The sequence below is a fragment of the Exophiala xenobiotica genome (assembly GCF_000835505.1).
Source record: "Exophiala xenobiotica strain CBS 118157 unplaced genomic scaffold supercont1.3, whole genome shotgun sequence".
Classification (NCBI taxonomy): Eukaryota; Fungi; Ascomycota; class Eurotiomycetes; order Chaetothyriales; family Herpotrichiellaceae; genus Exophiala; species Exophiala xenobiotica.
In genome coordinates, this window is record NW_013562492.1 from 1292406 (window position 1) to 1317103 (window position 24698).

Below are 24698 nucleotides of genomic sequence, written 5' to 3' on the forward strand. Positions count from 1 at the left end.
CAAACGGGACGTCGTCAGGTTGTCCATGGCTGCAGGTGGGGTTACCCTAGACCCGTCCTACGGCGCCAGGCAGCAATTGTTCGTGAATAGACGATATGAGTCTGTGCTTCAAGGAGAGGGAAAGAACGAGAGCCAGGGCAAGGAAGAGAAAGATAAGACAAGAGAAGCGCTGAAAGAGTAAATAGCCTATAGAAGCCTGACAACACATGCATGGCAATGTGGGGTCCAGACTCAGCACTGATGAGACGAGAGCAGAAACCAGCGTAGTGGTCGATCCTAAGTTACTTCGTGACTCGTGCATTAGTCTGGGGATTCAGCGACGGCTTGAACCATGGGAATTGGTCGATCCTAAAGTACCATTTCTTCATGCATAAAGGCCGAGACAGACTCGGTTGTTCCACCACTTGGATCATCCACATCTCTCTGAGCGGCGACGAGGCATTCGAGGGTTGGAAGTTTTGCTTTCAGACCGTTTACAGATTGAGATTCCACAACAGCTGTCTCTCAAGTACAAATAGATCCGATGTTTCTCTCGAACGGCTCATGCCACCATCAACAGGAGCCAAACTCTCAAATCACCTGGCACCGAATACATACCTTGCTTGACATTTTACTTCCAACACACACCACATCTGCCCAGGATTCACGAAGCTGTCTTGGCTGGACGGTGATATTAGCAAACCCGATCCAACATGGGTGACATACAAGGCCTGATCGACGAAAAGCAAGTAGCTCTGTTCGATGCCTTTGATCAGCTGTCACGCCTGGGCTCCGACAACAAGATGGAGATTCCCCAGATGATTGTGGTAGGCGATCAGAGCAGCGGCAAGACCTCCACTTTAGAAGCGATCACTCGGTTTCGATTTCCAACAGGTGGGGAACTCTGCACCAGGTTCCCGACCAAGCTCATACTCAGGAACTCCAGCAAGGAGCGGATCTGTCTCTCCATTGAGCCTGGAATCACACGGACGACGGTGGAAGAAAGAGAGGCTCTGATGAAATTCAATGGCAGTCCATCCATCTGAGAGACTTAAGTGGATGGATTGACAAAGCAGCCACTGAACTTGGAGTCTATTCTGGGACCACTTCCAACAAAAGTGCAAGCTCAGCGTCCACGAGCCACCAAGTGTTGAGGAATTCCACCGACGACATCCTCAGGGTCGAGATAGATCAACCTAATCTGCCTAATCTCGACCTACTGGACCTGCCGGGCGTCTTCCAACTCGGCAAAGGTACCGTCACTGAGCAGGACAGGAAAACAGTCGAAAAGATGGTCGAGATGCATATTCAGTCACCAAGGAATGTGGTTCTGTTTGTTTGTTCCGCTCCGGCGTCCTTGGAGAACTCCGCCACAGGGCGAATCATTAACATCATGCTGGAGACCGACTCAAACCTGCTGAACCGTGTAGTCGGTGTCATCACGCAACCAGCCAAGGCCACACATCATCTTCCACAAGTCCTAAACATGCTTGGAGCTAAGGGCCAAATGAATCGAAAATTTGGATGGCATGTGGTGAAGAACCAGGATACGTTCCAAAATTCCAAGCTTGAGACAGGGATTCGGAAGAAGAAGAGTTTCTTCGCGGAAAGGACTGGACGACAGTTCCAGAGAGCTAGAAGGGGATCAAAGCTCTCAGAGAGACACTGAAGGCTGCGCTCTGGAACCACGCCACAAGGGAGCTCCCAAACCTCGTTAGCGAGGTTGAGCAAAAGCTTGCAAATGTCAAAGCTGAACTCGCAACCACCGATCGATCGAGAAGCACAGAGCGGGATCAGCGGAAGTACCTTAATGAGATTGCTGGAAAGTTTCAAGCCCTGACCAGAGAGGCTTGCCGAGTACGGCGGCCCGCGTGGACCACTGTCTCATGCAACTTGGTTTTTGAGAAAATCGATCATTGCACCACCAGCACATCCATGGAACATCGACTTAACCTTTTACATATTGATTTGTATGTCAGATTGAAGGGCTGCATCTCAGGAATCTAGTTACTATGGGGCATTTCTAGATCTGACGCTATCCTGTTGTACGTCGACAGTCTAAAATCTACCTCTTTGAGTGAGAGTTCTTTTATCTTTTTGATATTTCGAGTGCCAAGACCATCGTCTATAAGCTCCTAACTAAAGACGCCTAAAGTTTAGGCTATCTCACTACCTAAGATACCTATAAGTTTAGACGTCTTTAGTTAAGAGCTTATAGGCGATAGTCTTGGCACTCGAAATATCAAAAAAAAAAGAACTCTCACTCAAAGAGGTAGATTTTAGACTGTCAGCGCACATTAAGACAGCGTTAAATCTAGAAATGCCCCATAGTAACTAGATTCCTGAGATACAGCCCTTCAATCTGATATACAGATCAATATATAAAAGGTCGAGTCGATATTACGCATTGTGGCAGTGTTGGTGCAATGATCGATTTTCTCAAAAACCAAGTTGCATGAGACAGTGGTCCACGTGGGCCGCCGTAGCCGAGGTACATACTACGATGAGCGACCACAGGAGTTTTACAAGGTCGGCTCTACTTACAAGACCCGTGAAAAGTTCTTCCCCTGTGTTGATGATGGTCGCCCTGAGAGCGTGGACAAACTTCTTCGCGGTAATGTCCGATCGTTGAACGAGGCATTCGTCAGGGTGATGCGCGAATTTGGCAAGACCAAGGTCCTGGCCGATCAGGCTAGTACCCCGGGCGATGTGACGGATGAGACTCAAATTCCAACTCGGCAGGAGGTCCAGGTCCAAGGGTTTGCAGCGCGGAAAGACTTGCAGACCTTCTATGGACCTATCAAGCGGGAGTCGGTCACGATCACTCAGTGTGAGTTTGAAAATTGGCTGAACCAACTTATCGAGAGATGGAGTGGACAAGAACCTCGGGGCGAGGCCAGTACCGCCCTGGTTTCTCGTCTTTTGCAATACCAATCGTGTCATTGGTCTGAGATTGCCAAAAACCACCTCCTGGCCGTCTGGAGAACAGTTGAGACGTTCATTAACCTGGCGCTGGCCGCTACCTGCAATGAGAATGATGTGCTCAAAGCCTTGAAGAAGTACATAATCGATGAAGAGGTCGAGAAACTCCAGAAAGAATCGTTCGTAAAGATGCAAGAGCTTCTCAACTGCCATGCACAGGACAATACAGGCTTCTACGACAGCTGTGACGTATTTGAAGACCAGAGGCTCCTGGATATTACCAGGTTGGCCTCAGCCACGCGGAGGTTCTTTCGCGGCAAGGATTCCCATCACGGCAAGTTCGTCCCTGACAAGGTCATCGATCTCCTGATCTCAATGCTTGGAGGTGGCTTCACTCCTAGGCGTGTCATCAGAGACATTGCTATTCCCACGTTCCAGCGTCTTCTGAGGGAATATGCCGGCTATGAAAGCGTCGACGAGGGCGGGAATGAAAGTGACCATGAAATTGGCGAAGAGCGTGGGAGGCAAACCACAGCTGCACGTGTCATTGAGCACGTAGAATCATACTATAAGGTGAGATGGTCCTTGTTGCTCTTCATGTCACCGAATCCTTTTGCCAGAGTGTCGTCTAACCAAAGTCAACCCAATAGGTAAGCATGATATCGTTCGTGGGTTATGTTAACTCCATGATCGTCGAGAATGGAATTCTTGCTCGGCTCCCGATGGATATTCTCAGCCAAACGACCATCGAGAACAAAACCGCGGAAACCATAAAGAAAATAGCTGGGGAAAAGGAAGCCGCTGCTAAACGGCGAGAGCGAGCCCAGAAAGATTCTCTGGTGCTAAGCAAGACAGTGGAGACACTGAGAGGTTACCTGCAGAGTGAATGAAAAGCAACTGTCGAGTTCATTCATAAGGAGATGATGGGGACATTGAGTCGTAACGACATAGCTTAACTGTGGATGTACGGAGTATTCAAAGACAAAGACACTTGCTCGTCAACACGCATGCATTGCCTCGCTCAAAAACTATCCCAAACCATTGACCACTTCCCTCCTTCTGTGCGTCAGACACGGTTCAACGGAAATCGGGTCCCACTCGAAGCCCAGCGAAGTGGTCGACCACCTCTGAATATAGATCCCAATCCCAGCGTTCGGAATGAATGGTCTTTCGAATCTCGTCTGCACCAATGTAGCACTCGTTCTCTTCCTCGCACTCGAGGCAGGATGGGTACTTGCAACCATGTTCGACTGAGCAATGACCCTGTTCCTTGCAAACGTCACAATCATATCGTTCATCCACAGCCCAAGAATCCTTGTCGTCCCGGCAAACCTCACATCTCGAGTCGCGAAGCTCGCCAGACATCAGGCACATTGTCAACCCGCTACGGTGTCGAGGAAGGGTTTCACTCCACCAGAAGTCCAAAGGTTGGCTATCAGGCCAAAAATCGCCCAGGGAACTCTTCCGCTCCACACCATCTAGGAAAGAATCCTTCCACGCAAATGCATCTTCACGAAGCAGACGCCATACCTCGTGTTGCTTGAGGTTCATGCCGCCCACGTATCGGTCGTAGAAGCTCGTGCAGAGGCGATCCAGCAGAGCTGGGTTGATGAACCCATATGGACTCCCGAAGTCGCGGTCATTGACGGACGCGCCCGCCAATATCATTCCGTGCTGATATTCATGCTCCGAACACCAATTCTCAAACCTCTCTCGTCTCAGAAGGCGAGCTGTGTCGCCATCCATATCATCCAAGAGATAATCGAGCCAGGCGCTCATTGCGTGTTCCCTGCCAAGAACGGTCTCGTCATCTTCGAATCCATCCAAACCTTCGCCCTGAGAGTCCCATGAGCCCCAAAGGAAACACGGGGAACCGAACGCACACTGGCCGCCGTTATGAACAAGCGTTCCAAAGGGGTCGGAGCCTTTTGTTTCATCGGACAAGAAGGCTCGGATGGCGTTGACATATCTGTTGTTCGGGCAATCGGGTGGCAGTTGAACAGTCACGGACGCCGCGTTGCGAATCCGACAAAAAGGCATCAGCACCACCTCTAGATCAGAATGTTGTCCTTCTGGAAGAATCCATACAGATTGGGTGACAGGGTTCCAACCATCGTAGCAGGGGACGCTGTGATTTAAGTTACCGCCTGAACTCCAGGTTTTCGCTCCAGACCTCGTAAGCACAATCTCAATCGGTGGCAATTCGCTTGATTTTCTCCCCCGAGGGATGATCAGGTCCGCTTGGGTTTCTGGTACCTCTATGACATACTTCCACTGAGGTAGTAATGCTGACATCAACCGGGTGCACTGGTACCAAACTCTCACAATTTGGCCGGGATCTCTGGGATTTGGTGCGTCGATGAGGATCCGTATCTTTCCGAATTCGTCGATCGGCATGTCGTCAAGAATCTCGTCCCTATGTGGAGATGCAGTGTTGATTTCGTTGCGTGCGTGACCCCAAGACTGATTGTACTTGTTCACAATGTGAACCCTGGAGTCGGTGGTGCACCTGGAAGACGACATCTCCGATTCGCTAGGATCGATGTGGAAAGTGAGGACGAATTTTTCTCGTAAAAGTGGAATGAACTCGCTGTATATCTCTTTGGAACTGTAGAGCAGGCCAAAGTGTCGTTGCTGCAGGCATTCGTCGTATATCTTGGACCTGATCTCGGCTGGCAGAAGAATCAAATTGCCCAAGCCAGGGACCAGGGATGACTCTGGGGTTGGGGGAGCCATGGTTTCGACCTCGGAAGTGTTATCAAATAGAGAGAAGCAAGCTCCTTCCATGGAAAAAGTACTTTGGGAAGGAACCTGTTTCTCGAATTTAGAGAAGAATTGCCGCAGATATGGCTTTCCAAAAGACAGGACATATGGATTGTTAGTGATCAAAAGTTTGGTCATTCGAGGGGGAAGATGGCTGATTCAGCTATATATATTTTGCGGACGAGGATCGATGTGAGTCAAAGTGTGTCTGGCTGAGTTCCATGGTTCAGGCAGATATCGAGTAGGTCCTCAGTCAAGGACAAAGTTTTTTTCATGTCTCACTGTTTCATGGCTCAAAGCGACTCATTCTCATTACCCAGCGTTGCGTGATGACCACGTAATCTACCTTGTTCGGGCGTACTCTGCCACAAGTGCTGCTTCTTGAGCATTGATGCCATATTGGCTCAGAGATTGGTGTTAAAACCGATGTGTGGAGATGTTTTATCTGCTTGACCGAATCGAACGTCGAGCAATGCCAAAGCATAGTGCGCAACTCAAAGCTGATGAAACAGAGATGTCTGCGTGTGTATATGTCTCGGCGTGCTTGAGTACAGGATGAATCGAATCTTTGTCAACGCAGGAGGGGCCCAGTCTATGTATCAGAAGGAAGGAGCGTGGAAGGCGATCGAGCGGCTTGGCGAGTTGGCATGTTCCAGCTTTTCCACTCTGCCGTACATATCTCTACGTCTAAGGACGCGACCACTACCGCAGGTTCATCACAGAATCGCTGTTTTCAAGGCAACGGCTATGCTCAGCTTTTTTCTGTGTGGGCGTTACCACCGGCAGGTTGCATCTTGACATGATATCTGCGTTCGAACCGGCTTTGCAACCACGGGCCTGTTAATAGAGTCAGGCGAAGGTACACGCGTGTGAAACCGAAATTAACGAAAATACATCACCAGAACTGTCTGAGCCTGACTGGCATCTCCTCTAACCACCAATTAACTTGACGCCGCCTTCCGAAGCTCTTAACATATTCACAACTGGTTCGAGACCGAGCGTACCGAGCATGCAATGGACAGGCAGGGATCTCTTCCTCGGCTTCACTTCTGGCATCGCCGTTACAATCATCCTTGACCATATCCGTCGGTACATTAGGTCGCCCGGCTTCACCTGGCCACGCTCAGCAGCCCTCTCTGGCACCCATGGCGCTGTCCTGCAACCTCAAGCCGCTCCATCCCTCCGCCCCGTGGGCATAGGCATAGAATCCACAATCGGCAACACACCCCTAATTGTCATCCCCTCTTTGTCCGCTGCAACAGGCTGCACGATCCTCGCCAAATGCGAGTTCCTCAACGGCGCTGGCAACTCTCCCAAAGACCGCGTCGCATTGTCCATCATCACGCGCGCCGAGTCCGCAGGTCTTCTGACACCCCATACTGGTGATACCGTATACGAAGGGACGGTGGGATCCACGGGTATCTCGCTTGCCACGCTGTGCCGAGCAAGAGGCTATCTCGCGCACATCTGCATGCCGTCCGATCAAAGCCACGAGAAGTCGAACCTGCTGCTCAAACTAGGCGCCGTCGTCGAACGCGTCACACCCGCGCCCATAGTCGATCAAGAGCACTTCGTCAACCGAGCCCGCATTCTCGCTCAGCAACACACCGCCGACCCGGCGAAGAAAGGCAGGGGCTACTTTGCGAACCAGTTCGAGACGGAAGCCAACTGGCGCGCCCACTACGAGGGCACAGGGCCCGAAATCTATGCACAAGCGGGTGGGAATGTCGATGCGTTTGTCGCGGGCGCGGGCACAGGCGGGACGGTCTCGGGCGTGGCAATGGCGCTGAAGGAGCGCTTGCCCGATGTCAAGGTAGTCCTGGCGGATCCGCAGGGTAGTGGGCTGTACAATAAGATCCAGCATGGTGTCATGTTTCACACCCTTGAGCGCGAGGGAACACGTCGGCGGGATCAAGTCGACACGATTGTCGAGGGGATCGGTCTGACAAGGTCTACGATCAACTTTGAGCGGGGCAGAGAGTTGATTGACGAGGCTGTCAAGGTTACGGACGCGCAAGCGAAGAATATGGCGAGATGGCTGGTTGAACAGGATGGGATATTCATCGGGAGCAGCAGTGCAGTCAACTGTGCGTGTCTCTATCAACTATGTGGGTATCCGCGTGAAGGCTAACATCATAACAGGCGTCGCTGCGTTACAAACAGCGTTGAAAATTGGTCCTGGCCATCGCGTCGTGACTATCTTGTGCGATTCTGGCGCACGACATCTTTCCAAGTTCTGGGCTCAGATAGGTGACATTGGAGGTGAAGCGCGAACGACCATTGAGGATATTCTGGAAGGCAGGACTCTGGCTTGAATTCGTTCAACGCACTGCGAACAATTCGTCGTCGGAATCCTCGGTCTTGACGTACTCCGGGCCAAGAGTGGTTCCGCCAACATACTGACCGGCCGCTTGCTGGATACCTGCCAATAACCCAGTCTCGCGCGGTACACTGCGGTCACCAATTGGTTTCAACCACATTTCTGCCAGTTTGTTGCCGATGTCAGTATCACTGCAGTTTCGCAACCAGCGCCTGAAAGTGCCAAGCTCTTGCAGCGGCTTGTTGCACAGGTCTTCAAGTGTCTTCATTTCCTCGTCGGACCACTGGCGACGCGCGTGGGGATCGTTATGTCCAGGTGGAGTTCGGAACCTGTCATAAAGCTCGTTGAGGATCGGTGCGGTCTTCCGTGTACGGAGGACTTTGCAGCTGGCGATCTCGGCAAATGATAAACCGGCGCCTTCATGCAGTTCCACCATCGTCTTGAAGTCACAGAGCACCAGTCGCGGTGTCTTGGGTTTAGTGTGACTCAGAGACCGGTATTCCCTAATATACGCCATGTCGTGCACTTCGTCAGGGTCGGCTCCGGTCTTGTCAGCCTTGACTACCAGATGAGCCCAGTGATGGAAGACGCCAGCTCTCGAGGCATATTTTGCGCGGCAGAACGAGCATATGCCTTCTTTCATCAAGGCGATATTCTCGTCGTCGACTCTGCGTTTCTTTGCGTTCGGCAGTCTTGGCTGCTGCTCCTCTTCATTCCATTCGGATTCCATCGCGGCGATGTTCTCATCATCGACTCTGCCTTTATTTGAATTCGTCGATCTTGGCTGCTGCTCGTCGTGATCCAATTCGGATTCCATCACGGCGTTATTCTCATCGTCGACTCTGCGTTTCTTTGCGTTCGGCAGTCTTGGCTGCTGCTCTTCTTCGTTCCATTCGGATTCGTCACCACTGGTGGGGTTGGCCTCTCCCTGGGGTTGCTCCCCCTCGTCCTGGAAATCTTCTTGCAGAGGGTCTTCCGAGTCTGCTCTGATGTTTCTTCTAAAACGCATCGTGTGCATTTCTCGGGCTGTTTTGCGTTGCCTTGGCGCCTTCCACAAGGATCGGGTATTTCTAGGTGAGGCAGTTGCTTGATCTCCTCGGGGTGAAAGATTGGGAGGAGGTGGTGGCGTATTTGATGCAGAGGCAGATCGTGTTGGCTTTGGCGGAATCACATTGGCCGGTATGCGCCATGCAGGCTCAATGTGGGCTTCTGCATTGTTTCTTGTTGTTCGCACAATAGCTAAGACTTCGCGGCCAATCTCAGGACCGAACTTCTGAAGGATATCCTGCTCGTCGATGTCCCGGTATTCCGCCGGCGCCTCTGTAGAAGATTGTGTGGTATTCCTGTAGGCAGAGTCCTCTTGATTGACCTGTACCTCGAACAGAGAATCGGGACTATCCGATCTTCTGGGGTCTGGCACTTCGAAAAGCGAGTCGCCTTCGGAATTGCTGACTGGAGACCTAGCAGTAATACTACTTCTGAATGGTTCTGACGGTTCATCGAACGAAGTGTGAGGCTGTACAGAAGCAAAAAGCTCTTCGTCGCTGTTCTGGGGCGTTTCATCCTCCTCATCCTCGTCCTCGTCGGATACGGCGGCATTTTCGGCCATCTCCTCGATACTCTGCATGACTTCGTCAGCCCCCTCATTGTGAAAGTCTGAATCTTCGTCGTCTGTCGCTTCGGTCATGACCCTCAAGAGTGATTTCGCTTTGGCGTCTTCATGTGCACCAGTATCTGTTTCATTCTTGAGCCCTTCCAGATGTCCATTGTTCACCTCGACTTCTCCAGTCCAAAAGCTTATCTCGTCGCCGACACCAGTGAAATCGCGGGTATATTTCTCAAAGATTGACTCGAACCGCGATTTCAGTAGCTTGTCGTTCCGATAGCGCAGTGCGTCGAGGTCCTGGTCAAGTGCTGCGTCCAAGGGCTGGTCGGCGAACATGGAAAGGCGGGGTCTTTTGCGGAAGGGCGAGTCCATTACGAGGGAGTTGCGGGATTAAAGGACGTGGTTGACTGCAAGTCTGTTAAAAGACGACTACTCCCTACATAGGCATTTCACATTGAGCAATTGGCGAGGGAGAGTAGGCGATTGATTGAGAGTACTATGCAGAGTGGAAGCATTGATTAAATTGAAATCCGTGGCGCGTCTGGAGCGCGTCGAAATGACGAGGTGCGTCATCTGCAATTCATCTTCTGCACTTCAAGTTCGGCTCGTCTTCCTGTAATACTGCCTACCACACCTAGGCTACAACCACTCAAGCCATAATCCAGCAGCCAGAGTCACCGTCGATTCGACAATGCCGCCGACATGTACTGTCAGAAATGCCGACAGCATGTTGACCCGGACACTACAATCGACGACCTGAACCCGGCTTCGTTTGATCTGCTGGTTGGTGAGTTCTCTGTTTACCCGCTGTATTCTTCCCAACCACTCATTGTGTCCAAGCATCTACGGGAAAAGCGCAACAGCATAATAATATCATATCCCGTTTGAATTACCCGCAGGAACGAAAAGACCTCTATGATCGTGTCTCGACCCAAGCCACCTCTCCCGTATATAAGCGAACGATTCCCGCACCTCAAGATGAATCTACCATCAATCTCCGTGCTGTGTCAGATCACGGGCCTCGCGCTCCTCCTCCGGATATGTCCTTCATTGAGATAACACAATCTCAGGCCGTGTTGCCAGATAAAGATGTTGTCAATGGTCAGAGAAAGAGCCCAAAGGGGGGAAGAGATGGCGACAGCGAGAAAGACAAGAAGAAATACCGCTTTTCTACGGATGTCGAGAAAGCACAAGTCCTATACGAAGTCCTGTCATCGCGCTCAGATGTCGACCATCCGATATGCGCCGAGTGTACATCCCTACTGCTGGCTTCCTTCAGTGCCCGTCTAGGGAGCACCAACCGGGAAAGGGATGCCTATGCTTCCTTCCTCAAGTCGGTGCAGCAGACAGTCTCTTCCACGACGTCTAACAATGACTCAAAGGCTGCAAAGGCTGCAAAGACAGCCGTGGATGCTCGAGAGGCCGGACAGTCGACATTCGAGCTCTTGAAGCGCACTGAGGACCAATCACAAACTATCGAGAAAGAGATAGGGAAATTTGAGGAGGAGATGCAGCAGGCAGAACTCGAGGAACAAGCATACTGGTCCGCTCGAAATGCCATCGATGACCAGCTGCATGAAACCACGGTCCGGCTACAGTCTTTGCAAGAAAAATACACCCATGACCGCCAACAACTGGAGCGATTGCAACGCACCAACGTCTACAACGACACATTTTGCATCAGCCATGACGGCTCTTTCGGAACGATTAATGGTCTTCGATTGGGTCGTCTGCCAAATCAAAACGTGGACTGGACTGAAATCAACGCTGCATGGGGTCAGGCTATACTTCTTCTGGCTACCGTTGCAGAGAGGCTGAAGTACTCATTTCAGGGTTATCGCCTCCGACCTCAAGGCAGCACTTCGCGCATCGAGAAACTGGAGTATCCTCAGCAGTCTCCAAGCGTGGTCAGACAAAGTACAGCCGGTCAAGATCGTGGTTTACAGTCGGCGGCCGCCAACCCTGAACCCAAGGTCACTGTGCTGGACCTGTTTAGCAGCGGTGACATGGCTATTGGACGCATTCTCAACCATCGACGATTTGACAATGGAATGGTCGCGTTCCTGGACTGCATCAATCAACTTGCAAGGTATATCCAGCGAACCTCAAAAGTCGACCTCAAACGTACGCCCAGCAAGAATGCCACCCCCCGAAACGCCGCGTCGAAAAGCATCTTACCCTATGAGATTGATGATGACAAGATCGGGAATGTTTCCATCAAACTAGGGGTTGGCTTCCATCAGGACGAAAACTTCACAAAAGCGTGTAAATACGCCTTGACATGCTGCAAATATCTCCTCGCTTATGTCAGCAACGTGGAGGTTCAAGGACTGGCCAAATGACATTGATGAAGGACAACTCGTCTACCCACGGATGGCATTCAGAAAGAGTGGTCAACCAGATCCTGGCTGCAGCTGGAACAAACTCGTTTCAGCGTCTTCCAGTCTAGCTGAACTGGAGGGAAACCCAAATTTTCGAGTGAGATACCAAACTGGTTGCAGATAACAGAGACTATCAAGTCAATAAGACGGTTTGTCGAAGGACGACTACTGTCACCAGCGTGGAAACCACCCGTGAGGGCGTGGAATGCGCCATGTCCGATGGGAAGACTCGGAAAAGCTCCTGAACAACAAACGTTGAGTTTGGATGAATATATGGACGTTGCACTACTGACCTCTTCTTGAACCTACATTTGGTATAGACAGAGGCATTTGTTTTGGCGGGGTTTTCCGCAGCAGTTTAGTAATCCTGCATGAGTCAGCTACACCACTGTACATCTAAGGTCTAACTGCCCATGATGAGAAGCACTGTCTCTGCACGAAAGGAAGCTCGAGTGGTCACTCAATTTGACAATGGCACGGGCCGCTCAATCAGGGCGTGAGCTTCATTTTGTCACCGTCACAAGTAGCAAGTCAGCCTCAATTCCAGATGCAGACCAACGAAGATCCTTGCGTGCATTTGTTATGCAAGACTATCTCCGGCAAAAGAATGACCCAGACTGGCATTTTGCTCCAGCAAAGGTGGACAACCGAATGAGCTCACATATTTCTCGGTTTCGAGCTATCAGGCCAGCTTCGACGACACATCGCAGGGCACGGACAATGAAATCGCGAAGAACACGGCCTCCAATGTTGGCATGTACACGACCAAGGCGACTTGTTCCTGCTTCTGCCCGTAGTGAAGTGGACGACATTGTAGACATTCTGGAAAATCCCGATCGGCCTTCGTCATGGTCACCGCTCCATGACCTGGATATGCTGGACCCTTTTCGTACCTTTCCACTCGACATTTCCAAGCCAGACATTCTACTCCTTGAATATTATCACAGCTCTTTCTGGGCCAACTCTTATGCTTGCAACCCTGAAGGCCGATGGATGTCGGTGGCTTGGACAGACCCGGCCATCATACATGCGACCCTTTGCCTCGTGATCATCCATAGGAGAGACTGCCTTTCGACAGATATATCAAGAGATTACTTCAAGCACCGAGGGCACGCCATGAAATCCATCGCTGGTCGATTGAGTGATCCGAAAGAAGCCATCAGTGATGCCACCATTGGTGCCGTAGCTATTCTTTCGAGTTCTGACCATCACTTTGAGTGGCCCCCCAGCGTCCAGGAGACTCACTCTCTGGGGCTGACTGAAATGATTGCTCGCCGTGGAGGTATGGACCGTCTGAGCTCGAATCGGCATGTTCAGCGAGTAGCAGGATGGGCCGATCTGCTTCATTCTGCAATGTACGGCACCGGCCTCAGGATCAAGATCCCTTCGAGGCTAACTGAGCGTTCTTTTCAGGATTTCGACGAGATTGCCCTCCAGAAATCCATCCAGCATGCACCTGGTATCCTCTGGGATGAATTGCCCTCTAGCATTGCAAACATTCTCCGCCAACTACGGATTCTATCAGGAATCAAGGCTCTTCTTCTTGGCGAGCGCAATGTGGAAATGTGCCAAACCTTCAGCGACTTGCTGTGGAAGCTCGAGTATGCTATCCTCGACCATCATGATCTTCCAGATACGTCCGCAGAGTATCACTCCGGCCTTTTTGGGGGTAAGTCAATGGTCGACGCTGTAGGCATTGCAGCGCTCCTGTTTTCGTACTCTTACTTGAGGGATCTGACAGCACCAATACTGTATGACAAATTAAGTGCACGACTGAGGAGTACGCTGTCCGCCTTGCAAGAGGCACATGTGTTGTCCGGAGCGGGTGTAAGAAGCCTGTCCCAAATCTATGCGCACGAGTTCTTGCGAGGTGACGAACTTGCAATCTTGCTTTGGGTGCTGAATCTGGGACTACAGGGCTCCCGGACCGACCAACAGAGCAAGGGATGGTTTGCAAAAACGATGGCTCAAGTTTGTTGGAATAACGGCGTCCTTTTGCGTGCCATGGTGGATGAGAGGATGCGGAGCGTGGTTCCTCAGGCCGGACATGCAATGGATATTTCAGAGGAGGCCTGGACACGGGTGCAGGGGTTGATATGTGAAGACCTTGGAGAAACATGATCATCCATGGGGCAATTCGAGTGTATGGCAGCCTGGGGACAGGAAAGGGTGATAAGTGATGCTCTGGATCAGCAACTCCTGACCTCTGCTCGTTTCCCGTTGAGCACCCATCCCCGAGAGCCGTAGGCGCTGGGCAGCCGATAATTGTAAGGCTGTATTGATCTTGTTATGGTTAGACAGCTGTTTATTATAGGGTGCTTTAGGTGTGGAAAATATACCACAATGCATACTCCTAACTTTCTGGACGAATTCCGCAATCAATGTTCTCCATGCACTATACGCGACCCGCGTCATTCGCGTCATTTTCGCGTCCCATATCACTATTCAATCGCCATCCATCACGTCATTGTCCAGTACTCAGTCGCAAGGTGGAAGCTCGACACTTACATACTGTCATAGATCTTGGAAAGTCCATTCCAGCTCCAGCTCAAAGATGGCTCGCGGTACCCAGCCTGTCGCAGAGCCGTCCGACTTCGAAAAGCAGCGTCTCGCCAACATCGCCGAGCGAGACGCACTCCTTCGGAAGCTGACCCAAGAGGCGCAACAGGCCGGTCTATACTCGAAGCCAGCCTCAGGAGGAACGCAACATGGCCAAAAACGTCCTGCGAAACGGAAAGAACCGCCGGCCAAACGAGTCAAGAAAGAAGACATCGCTCCTCGCCGAACGTCGTCCCGGCTAGCAGGCCTCCAAGCCGACAGCGAAGTGGCCAAACAGAAAGCAGAAGAAGAATACGAAAAGGTCAAAGAGGTGGAAAGACAACGCCGACAAAGAGTCACGGGAGACTTGAGTTTTGGATCCAGTCTTGTGATCGGGACGGATGTCCTGCTCAAGGGCGTGGCGAAGCCGTACGAGCGCACGTTCGACGCAGAAGATATCAGCGAAACGAGCGATAAGGATCTCAAGGCGCTGCGCGAACGCATGAGCGCTCTGGAACTCTGGGATCAGTGGGAGCCGAACCGCATCAAGATCACGCCGGAAAGGATATACAGCATGTCCTTCCACCCTGCGGCGACGAAACCCATCGTCTTTGCCGGTGACAAAATGGGCACGTTGGGCATTGTCGATGCATCGCAGAAACCGGCGAAAAAGGTGAAATCCGAAGCCGACGAGGACGAGGACGACGACGACCCGGATCCCGAAATTACGCACATCAAGCCGCACACGAGGACGATCTCGGCCATGCACACGCACCCGTCCAAGCCCGAGACGATATACACAGCGTCGTACGACTCATCGATCCGCGCGACAGACCTGACCAAGGCGGTTGCCGTCGAAGTCTACGGCCCCACGGACAAAGAGGACGACGAGCCAGTGTCGGGCGTCGACATGGCGGCCTCGGATCCGAACGTGGTGTACTTCACGACGTTGAACGGGGCATTTGGCAAATACGACACACGACAGCCGGCATCGACGGCGGAATTGTATCAACTGTCCGAGAAGAAGATTGGCGGGTTCAGCTTGAACCCGTTGGCGCCGCATTACCTTGCGACTGCCTCGCTGGACCGGACCATGAAACTGTGGGATTTGAGAAAGATTTCGAAGAAACTGCCCACACTGGTCGGCGAGCACGAATCGCGGCTCAGTGTGAGTCACGCCGCATTCAACACGGCGGGACAGGTAGCGACCACGAGTTACGACGATACCATCAAGATTCATTCCTTCGGTGTCAAGGGGTTGACGGCCAAGGGCACAGCCGCGCTGGAGAGCATGGAGACTTGGAAAGCCGGTTACCAGCTCGACGAGGAGGTCATGAAGCCCGAAGTCGTCATCAGGCATAACAATCAGACGTACGTCTTGTCTCCTTTTCTTTTCTTTCCTTTCTTCTCTTCTGGGTGCTTCGCCTCCTCGGCGGTAGGCATCAGATATGGAGTCTTGTCTTTCACTCTGGGAGGGAAAAGGCTGCAATTCGCACAGCGTGGTTGATCGCTTGTTCGCTGGTTCACTTTGCTGACCGACATCTTCGCATCTTCTGACATTCTGACATTCTGACACAGAGGCCGTTGGACAACCATCCTCAAACCCCGATGGCAAATGTTTCCGCCGGACAATATCCACAAATTGGTCGTGGGTAACATGAATCGGTAGGTTCAGGATTTTGCAAGAAACACCGTCCGTCGAAATGTTCTTGTTTGCTGACATGCAATTGCTTGCTCGCAGATTCGTCGACGTCTACTCCGCCGACGGCACGCAGCTCGCCCAACTCGGCGGCGAGGGCATCACAGCTGTCCCCGCCGTGGCTGTCTTCCACCCAAGTAAAGACTGGATAGCCGGCGGCACCGCGTCCGGGAAAATGTGCCTGTGGATGTAATGTAACCTACTCGGTTTCGTACCCGTTACATACCTCGGTACTCTACCTGTTGCGATGACACGGCCCAGACGTCTTACGTACCGGAATCAATACTTGGAAAAACAGCGGAGGACACTCTGCAAGGTTTTCTGTTTTTAGCAATATCAACCTTCATTGTCGACTTTAAGCAGTCGACCAGGCCGGGCTGAACAACGCGTAGTACCTCGCACCCATGCCCCTGTGGTCATTCGGTGAGATTGCCGTCACAAAAGCCAAAGCGAAGAATATGTTGCGAAGCGTGCCCCCCTTTCACTGCGCCTACCACCTACAAGGTTTCGGATAGATGGTCCAAAACAAAGATACTCGATACCCACTTTCCAGGAAGGCTTGAAAAAGGATAGAGGAAATAATACGGAGTCTTAAAACGGGGTATCATCTACTGTGCAAACAACACCAGATACGCGACCTTTCCCCAACGACGACCGCTCCTGCTCGTGTCCAGGACCGACAGGCATGCACCCACGATATCAATACACCGATCCAACGGCCCATGCGTCGGACCCATGTTTTGGATCGACAACGATGTTGCGCGCCATGTGGTACTCGTATGGACAAGCCCTTTTGTGTACAAGTACCCAGCCCAAGATGACCGGAGGAAGAGTCCGAATAGCAGCACTGCCAATGGCGTAGTAGTCCAACATCCAACATCCGACAAGGTTATTATATCCGTTGTAAAATAATGACCGCAAGATGCGCCCGAGCGCGATTTCCAGATCGTAACCCCCGGGTCGCACGCTGGACAGTGCACAAGGCAGCGATCGATCGTGCGCCCTGACCAGTAATTACGCACGGTCATCGTCATCTCTCGGAATTGCAACCTCAGGCTCGCTCAATTTAGCAACGTCGATGTCTTCCAGGTGTTCCTAATCCTGGAAACTTCCCAGCGTCAAAATGATGAACGAGACTTCGTCCGCCTCGTTCTTGAGCGGCGTCCAGTGCGTCGCAAACCTCTCGTAGCCCATAAACCGGCGCGTACAGAGGGTGATGTCGAGGGATACCGCTTGGCCCGTCCTCATGGACGAGCGGACTCGGTTCTTAAAGTCGCTACTCAATTTTGACTGAGCATGTGCAGACAGGAAGCGGAAGATATCCATGCCGACAATCTGTGGGATGGTATTGTTCGGTACTGGTTTGGTCGGGTACAAGAGCGTCGCGATGCCAGCCGAGTGGAATGAGACGTACATTGTAGAGGAGTTGATCACAAGAAACTAGTGAAGTGAAGTTAGCATTCCGTCAAAAGCAGACATGGTATTATCTGGTAGCCCTAAGGGAAGTCAAGTTAACCAGCGACCTGCGGACGACTGACCTTGGAGTAAGCAGTATAAAAAGTGTCCATTTGCTTCCTTAAATTCATCTTCTCAATCTTGGTCAGAAGTCCGCCCTCCATACCAGGTTGCTGGTGTGGTTCGGCAGCCGGCTTGTTTCTGAATGACGACAAGAATTTACTCGTTCGAGATTGTTGCCTCTGTTGTTCTGGTGGCGGGGATAAAACGTCTTCAGCAGCTTTCTCATCCGTGTCGTTCGACATGGCTAGTATCCTGAGCACGTCCGAGGCATTGTGAACGGTGGTCGAGCAGTTAATCTGTCCACCGAGGAAGAAGACCACATTTCCTGTGGCATCAAACAAAGGCGTCACGTACAACAAGTTCCAGAACGGTTCACCCGTCTTTCTCTGGTTGAGGAGCAATTCGACTGACTCTTCCCGGTTTTGAATTGCGTCCCGGAGTCTGGCCACTGCCGATTTGTCCGTATGGCGGTTTTGCAAGAATCGACAATTTCGAGGAATGATCTCGTTGCGCGCATAGCCGGTCACCTTGACAAATCCATCCGAGGCGTAGACGATCGGGTTGTCTGCTTTGGCTGGATCGGTGAGAACAAAGCAGTCACCCAAGCCGGCATATTTTCCTCGATGTCCAGCCAGAGCTTTAGCAGCGCTCATGGTCATCTGATGCCGCACAAACCGGGGGTAGATGTCCATGCTAACTAGCCTCTCGATGTCGTTCTGAGCATCAACAAAAACAGATTCGAGCTTCGGCAGCGTGGATGCAAGGGCGGACTTGAGATCCTTGTTCACTTTGAGCAGGATGTTCTCCGGGATGTTGATCTGATTTTCTGCGTTGACGGAAATATAGTCGCGATGAATCTCGAACATGCTGTTGGCGACCTCGTTGAGTAGTGCGTTGTACTTGTCCACTTTCTCGAGGAATTCCAGATTCTCGCCACATAGCCTTGACCGACTGAATTTTAATAGTTGGTGAGATGTGGTCGGGTTATGCAGAACAATCTGAAAGACTTCTCGAGAAAAGAAATCCGCCAGTCTACTGCCGGAAGTCGAAGTTAGGCCCGTGTTGTGCGAGGCTCGAGAAATGCTGGTCAATGAGGGCTCATATGAGCTCTTTTCGTCGATGGCTTCCAAGTTGAAGTCGAGTTTCCGTAGTTCTTCGAAATTCTCCTTTTCCGACATGGGAGTCGCAGTCATCTGAGATTCCGAGCTACGTGTCTCGGAAGGATCTCTGGTCGTCGGACTTCTCGTGCCATGACTCCGAAAACTGCTGTATCTACCATCATTCGACTTGGCAGACTCTGAGCGGATCTCAAGACTTGTCTTTCGCACAGGATTGTCGAAATCTGTTTCCATCCCCATAGGTCCCCTTGACGGTGGTGTCGTTCTCGGAGTAGTGTGCTCGCCAGAGGTATAATCTCGTGTCAGCCGCCGGCGAGGGTTTAATGGAATTGACGGTGGCTCCATGATCAAAACCTCAATCTTCCGTTATCTTTGTGTTTTAACGTGGTGCCAGAACCCAAAATAGTTAGCAACCAATCCTTATGAGGAGAGGGTGGCTGTCAGATTGAAAGTGATGACGATAGTTGTGCGGGTGGAACAAAAAAGGAAAAACAGATAGAACCCGCTTTGACATGCTTCCATGGAAGAAATAAAAGAGCACAGACACGGGAGGCAAAGGAACTCTCCCAACATCCTAGTCCGAGGTCGAAATTAGTGATAGAATGGTTCATTTCAGGTACCTGCTCATTTCGTCTTGGGCTCAACCACGCGGAAGTTGTATGGATGATCGCACCTTCTAACCAGGATGTCATGCCACGCTGATCTGGCCACAGAAGACAAAGTAGCCACGATGCCCCTGCACAAGCTAGGAACAAGGCTTGAAGCGGGCTCCGGGGAAAATGCACAGCTTGAATCCGGATCCAGTCCCGAGCTTCATTGAAGATTTTTAAGGTTCGCGGCTGGCCAAGATTGGATTTCTGCAACCCTTGCAGCCAAGGGCCAGATTCTGCGATGCTGAAGCTATCTTGAAGCGCATCGGCTGGGGAGAGCTGCCCCTGGAGACGGCGTGCCTTCAACGACTCTAGTGCCTTGAAGCATAACGCGGCTCATCAGCCGGGGTACAGCTCGTCAACTGATGGAGTTTCATGTACGCTGCACGTTATGCCCGGCACATCATTGCGACGTTATTGAGCTTAAACAATGGAGAGGCAAGCGACAGACGTCGACTGACGGACTGACTTGACCACAATGGTGAAGACCTAGACCCTCGTCGTCAGTTGGAGTGCTTGCCCCTTCGCAGTGCATTGTCCAGTCCGATGTCAAAGCAGTGGCTGCCAGTGGCTTGGGGCGTTGAAGAAACTGGTCCTCAGTCGACGACGAATTCTCGACTCACCTTGACGTGGGACCTTGGAGCCAGGGGGTCGAAGATCGGCGCTAATGACGGCTCGCTTGTGGCCACTATGGGCCACTATGGGCCTAATGACAGTATTTCCGGGCCCCGCTAGGCTTGCATGTGCCTGAAACGTGGTCAAGTCAGCGATGCTTCGACAACCGAACGCCCACTCCGCACTCGGGACATATCAATGCGGCTCCTCGTTGAGTTTTGTCGAAAGTCCGTCGTTCAAGATACAGCTGGCACGCGCCACTGCCAATCTTCATGAAAATAAGCATGCAACATAACATGACTTCACATCTCCTCTGTGGGAATATCTTGTCAGAAATTTCTGGGCTGAGGGTTGGATGGTTCTTCAGGCTCGCAAATGGTCGAAAGTTGCGGAGGAGCAGAATCTCGAACTTGACAACGGTCGTAGTATAGCAGTTGCGACTGTCTTTGGGAGTCATTATCCCGTGCCATTCGTCGTCGACGACGGAGTATAGGTCTGGGAAGAGCAGCGTTCACAAGTGTCGGATGTCATACGCTGCTGCAGGTTCGCAGCTTCTGATCAGCAAAACAATGCATCAATCGTGGCCTCAAGCCGACGTTCCCGGGCATGACGTCCTGTCTCACGTTCAACTCGAGACGTTAGGAACCTCGGGCTTCGGAACAGCATGGAGATGTCCAGTGCCCGGAAGCAGGATATGGGTAACCTGGGTCATCTCACGATGCCTGGCCTATTGCTAGATGGCGAGCGTTGTGAACTTTCCTGGAGCTTGTGTCAAGAACGTTCCGGGAGTACGTCTTCCTGTGCCTTCACCTTAGAGTTCCATATCATGGTCAACATCCACTCTATCGGTCATGATCTCAAAGGGGGCATCCATCATGTCAAAATCTCCATCGTCACGGGTCTGGTCTGCCTCTCTAGCCTTCTGACTAACACCGCCAGCCACGTGCTCCAACCTCTTTACCTCTGCATCTGCTTCTCCACCTGCCTCTTCAAGAGCCTGAAGCACAGTGCCCAACAGCTCATCCAGCTTTAGATCCCTCAGAACCTTCTCGTATCGTTTCACTTTTGCCTTGTCCCAAGTTTCCTCGGTGCGCTCGTGGCCCACAAAGCAGTCGTTCGGTCGCTGTTCGACGTCTTTCCACTTGTTGCGAAATTCCTTTGCAACACCGATGTATGCACGGGCGTCTCCAGTGCCTAAAATACTGTGCAGCGGATTTGAAGGGTGATCGAGAGCCGAAAGGACGTTGGCGTGGAAGCGATGTGATGCACCGTGGAAATTGCGAGAATCGCCAATGATTGAGGGCGTCGACTTCACCCGGAGGGGATGACTTGCGGGAACCGAATTGCTATGTTCATAATCTGGTGCTGAGGGAGTAATGACAATGCCCCAGACACTGAGGAGGTGGACCAGTCCTCGTTCCAAGATGGCGTAAAACTCGTAAAAGTCGATTTTGAACTGTCGCTCAGCCTCTATCGGATCTATTATCATGTCATATCTGCCCAATGATGCTCTCGGACCCGGTGGTTGGTTGTCTCTCCGCGTACTTGGGTGGGTGTGGCAATCTGCAGCATGGTGATTCTGTGTCTGGTACTCCTGCGCCAGATTCAGAGCCCGGTGTGACCAGTGTGTCAGGCTGTTCGCTTTCCACGCTAAGCGTCGGAAAAGCCTGTGAAAGCGCTGCAACTCGGTCTGGCGCGTGAGGTACAATCTTTGTGCAGAGGTCAAAGGCGGTGCCGGGGAAGGAGTCGCAGACGGCCCTGACGAAGTCTTGCTCGGTAATAGGTTGGGGAGGACATTGTGATCCAGTGTGTGCGTGTGAGGGTGTTGCTTGTGAGGGTGTTGCTTGTGCGGTGATGGGCTTCTGGTTCTGGTCTGGTACTCTCGCTCACGCCTTACGTCCGGACTTGCCCAACGGGAGGCCGTCAGGTCCATCCTTTGCATGTCCAATGCCGAGAGAGAAGAGTTAGGCTTTTCGGAATAGCATTGTCATCCCTTATGAAGTATTGATGAAATATTCAACACCGTATCACTTTCTAGGAATCAGGAGGCTTAACTTGTATGGTGCCTTCGTCTGGGGAGGTCGTGTCAACAAAAGGCAATATTGGCTGTTCCCGAAACCGGATTCATGGCCAGGCGGCCTCAGCCTGATTGATTTGAGAATACCGGAAAGGTGTGGTCGGCCGTGGTCGCCATCCTCGTCGATTGTTTTCCAAGAAAGCGAATTATCTGTTGTCTTCTGTCGACGCACGTGACATCGTTTAGATGTGTCTACTATCCATACGGTAATAAATGGTCTCTCGATCAGGAGCGCTGGCTATGACTCAGTAGTGCACCGAGAAACGAGTGAAGCGATGGGCATAAAGCCGAGTGAATCAGTCAACAAAGTCATTATGATGTTATGAGCCCGTTAATCGTGCCGCCTGAACATTAGACGACTTCCATGAGTTTGATAAGCATGCTGTACCAAAGTAAAGTGACCTAGTGGCCTGGAATCCTTCATGAAATGCATACTCAGACATTTTATTTCGCATTTTGAAACGCCCGTCATGAGTGTGGATTTAGGCATCATCTGCTCCGTCCCTTGTGCCTCTCCCGCCCGAATGGCTGACCCTTCCAGTAATATCCTGCCAAGTAGCACCAAATCTGCGGCCCGTACTGGCCAGGAGTCCTTCCTCCTCCTCCTCGAGGTCGTCCTCTTCCGCATCCGGATCAGATAGTTTCGGTGTGCGGAAGAGCAAAACAATGAAGCCGAGTAGGAAGATTCCCAAGAAGACAAATTGTGCCCAGAAATCAACAACGCCGAAGAAGGGGAAATTCACAGTTACCCTGTTGAGGAAGGTAGACACCACGGATGGCGTACAGACATTCCTGGCTGCAGGGTTGTCACTGAGTTCCGTGCAGGGAACAACATGTTGAGGATGGTCCGAACAGTCTGGCTGTTCACCGGGATGCTTCGGAGGATGATCGCAGAATGTCTGCGGACCAAAGGTAGCGTACTGAGGTGCAACCATCATTGCAATCGAATAATTGATTGCCAAGGTCATCAACGTAAGCATGACAGTCGCAATGAGCATTGCTTGAGGCGAAGTATGAGCCTTGCGGATGCGGAAAATGGTGATCCAGAGCACCCGAATGCCGATGGTGGCAATCCCAATGATGCTTGCGCTGAAGAAAAGCATCACCAACAGGAGAAAGATGACATAGTCGATTGGGAATACTTTGGCGGACTCGACCAAGATCCAATTTATCGGCTGAAAGATGTTGATGTGAGCCAGCAGATAGCCACAATGGCGTTTGCAGATGGAATTCTTGGCCTTGTCGATGCCAGTGATAAGCATGCTAACAAAGATCAGCAATACAATGATCACCAACAGTATACCGAGAACGAGCTTGATAGGTCTGAAGATGGCCTCGATTTTGAACCATATCTTCCAGAAGATGCTCTGATCTTCGCCTGAAGCTTCGGCAGCCAGCCGTTGATGGCGACGCAGGGTGCGCTCCTCGCGAACTAGAGCGTCTAGTTCACGTTGGTCCTTAGAGGACAGGCCATCCGGGTTGCCCTGGGCACGTCCCTCCAGCTGTCTCTGTCTCTCGAGGTTGCTTTCCAACTGTGCAGCGGACGACTCGCTCAATGCTGGTGCAGATATGCCAGGAGCGGATTTGATCAAGGTGAGCGGAAGGAGGGCCAGCCCAGCCGCAGTATAGAAGCAGTAGATGATGACTCCAATCGTGATGAGCAGGCCGAGTGCAAACGTCAACGCACGCTCCCCATGGTTCTCGGAGAGCAACTTCTTAAAGAAGTCCAGATCGAAATGGGCGCCCTCCCGGTGGCGGGCAACTGGGACGAAGAATCCGACCAGAAAAAGAGCCACGCAAAGGAAGATAAAGATCAGTGTGTACTTGAACGCAGCCCAGAACCTGGATGCGAAAGTCTGCGACCCCTCCTCTTGCGCAACTTCGTCGTGCTCTTCATACCAGAAGTAGGTGAACGGCACCACGAGGAGACAGAGCACAGCATCCAGAGAATAGAGCAGGTAATAGACGATGCGTAGTGTATATGTGATATTGTCGACCTTGCCCTGATTGGCCCACTCTTTTCTTCTGCCCGACTTGGAACTTGTGGTACTGGAGACCAAAGCAACGTCGACGGGGAGGAGCAAAACAGTCGCGAGCAGAGAGGTGATGGTGAAGATGCAGACTATCGTAACGAAGAGGGAGCGTTCTCGGTGAGCCTGGTAGAGGTAGACGAACAGGCAGGCAATCGACAGTAGGATGGCAACGGCAATGGCATAGACGACCCAGATCAAGGTGATCTGAACATAGCCCGCATTGGCCATGGTCGACAAATCCGGGTCAACCCCCAGAAGAGATGGGAGGAATTGCATGGTCATTGTTCAGACGAGCCTTGGAGATAGAAGATCAGACGAACGGAAGACCCGTTCACAATTGGAGTGGTGGTGCGACAAGATGGAGGGTGTTGCAGACAGAAACCAAGGCGCATGACTTGAAGCCGCAGCCCATCCGTCATTATGCAGCTCGCCATTTCCTCTCGAGCTTAGGTTGTTGGTGATGCCTGATGCAGACTAGC

The 24698-nt window shown here is 51.7% G+C and overlaps 10 protein-coding genes across 10 annotated transcripts; 5 read left to right on the forward strand and 5 right to left on the reverse strand.

The window, feature by feature from the left end:
* Positions 1-692: 692 nt before the first annotated feature.
* PV05_04676 (uncharacterized protein) lies at positions 693-3888 on the forward strand (the record flags this gene model as incomplete). The annotated part of the gene is made up of 6 exons (XM_013461103.1): positions 693-1011; positions 1056-1513; positions 1618-1949; positions 2007-2024; positions 2466-3474; positions 3552-3888. The coding sequence occupies 6 exons, from the start codon at positions 693-695 to the stop codon at positions 3789-3791; spliced, it is 2376 nt and encodes a 791-aa protein (XP_013316557.1). The 3' UTR covers positions 3792-3888.
* PV05_04677 (uncharacterized protein) lies at positions 3839-5637 on the reverse strand (the record flags this gene model as incomplete). The annotated part of the gene is made up of 1 exon (XM_013461104.1): positions 3839-5637. The coding sequence occupies one exon, from the start codon at positions 5635-5637 to the stop codon at positions 3979-3981; it is 1659 nt and encodes a 552-aa protein (XP_013316558.1). The 3' UTR covers positions 3839-3978.
* Positions 5638-6440: 803 nt separating this feature from the next.
* On the forward strand, positions 6441-8557 carry PV05_04678 (uncharacterized protein). Its single transcript, XM_013461105.1, has 2 exons — positions 6441-7751; positions 7807-8557. Exons 1-2 carry the CDS (start codon positions 6674-6676, stop codon positions 7977-7979), a joined length of 1251 nt encoding a protein of 416 aa, XP_013316559.1. The 5' UTR covers positions 6441-6673; the 3' UTR covers positions 7980-8557.
* On the reverse strand, positions 7706-10084 carry PV05_04679 (uncharacterized protein). The gene has a single exon (XM_013461106.1). It carries the CDS (start codon positions 9960-9962, stop codon positions 7986-7988), a length of 1977 nt encoding a protein of 658 aa, XP_013316560.1. The 5' UTR covers positions 9963-10084; the 3' UTR covers positions 7706-7985.
* Positions 10085-10292: 208 nt separating this feature from the next.
* PV05_04680 (uncharacterized protein) lies at positions 10293-11932 on the forward strand (the record flags this gene model as incomplete). The annotated part of the gene is made up of 2 exons (XM_013461107.1): positions 10293-10377; positions 10431-11932. The coding sequence occupies 2 exons, from the start codon at positions 10293-10295 to the stop codon at positions 11930-11932; spliced, it is 1587 nt and encodes a 528-aa protein (XP_013316561.1).
* Positions 11933-12442: 510 nt separating this feature from the next.
* PV05_04681 (uncharacterized protein) lies at positions 12443-14092 on the forward strand (the record flags this gene model as incomplete). The annotated part of the gene is made up of 1 exon (XM_013461108.1): positions 12443-14092. One exon carries the CDS (start codon positions 12443-12445, stop codon positions 14090-14092), a length of 1650 nt encoding a protein of 549 aa, XP_013316562.1.
* Positions 14093-14443: 351 nt separating this feature from the next.
* On the forward strand, positions 14444-17118 carry PV05_04682 (uncharacterized protein). The gene is made up of 3 exons (XM_013461109.1): positions 14444-15880; positions 16088-16174; positions 16251-17118. The coding sequence occupies exons 1-3, from the start codon at positions 14526-14528 to the stop codon at positions 16399-16401; spliced, it is 1593 nt and encodes a 530-aa protein (XP_013316563.1). The 5' UTR covers positions 14444-14525; the 3' UTR covers positions 16402-17118.
* A 90-nt stretch (positions 17119-17208) lies between these two features.
* PV05_04683 (uncharacterized protein) lies at positions 17209-19189 on the reverse strand (the record flags this gene model as incomplete). The annotated part of the gene is made up of 2 exons (XM_013461110.1): positions 17209-17648; positions 17747-19189. The coding sequence occupies 2 exons, from the start codon at positions 19187-19189 to the stop codon at positions 17304-17306; spliced, it is 1788 nt and encodes a 595-aa protein (XP_013316564.1). The 3' UTR covers positions 17209-17303.
* Positions 19190-20439: 1250 nt separating this feature from the next.
* Positions 20440-22293, reverse strand: PV05_04684 (uncharacterized protein). Its single transcript, XM_013461111.1, has one exon. It carries the CDS (start codon positions 22049-22051, stop codon positions 20921-20923), a length of 1131 nt encoding a protein of 376 aa, XP_013316565.1. The 5' UTR covers positions 22052-22293; the 3' UTR covers positions 20440-20920.
* Positions 22294-22485: 192 nt separating this feature from the next.
* PV05_04685 (uncharacterized protein) lies at positions 22486-24577 on the reverse strand. The gene has a single exon (XM_013461112.1). It carries the CDS (start codon positions 24499-24501, stop codon positions 22669-22671), a length of 1833 nt encoding a protein of 610 aa, XP_013316566.1. The 5' UTR covers positions 24502-24577; the 3' UTR covers positions 22486-22668.
* Between the last annotated feature and the right edge of the window lie 121 nt (positions 24578-24698).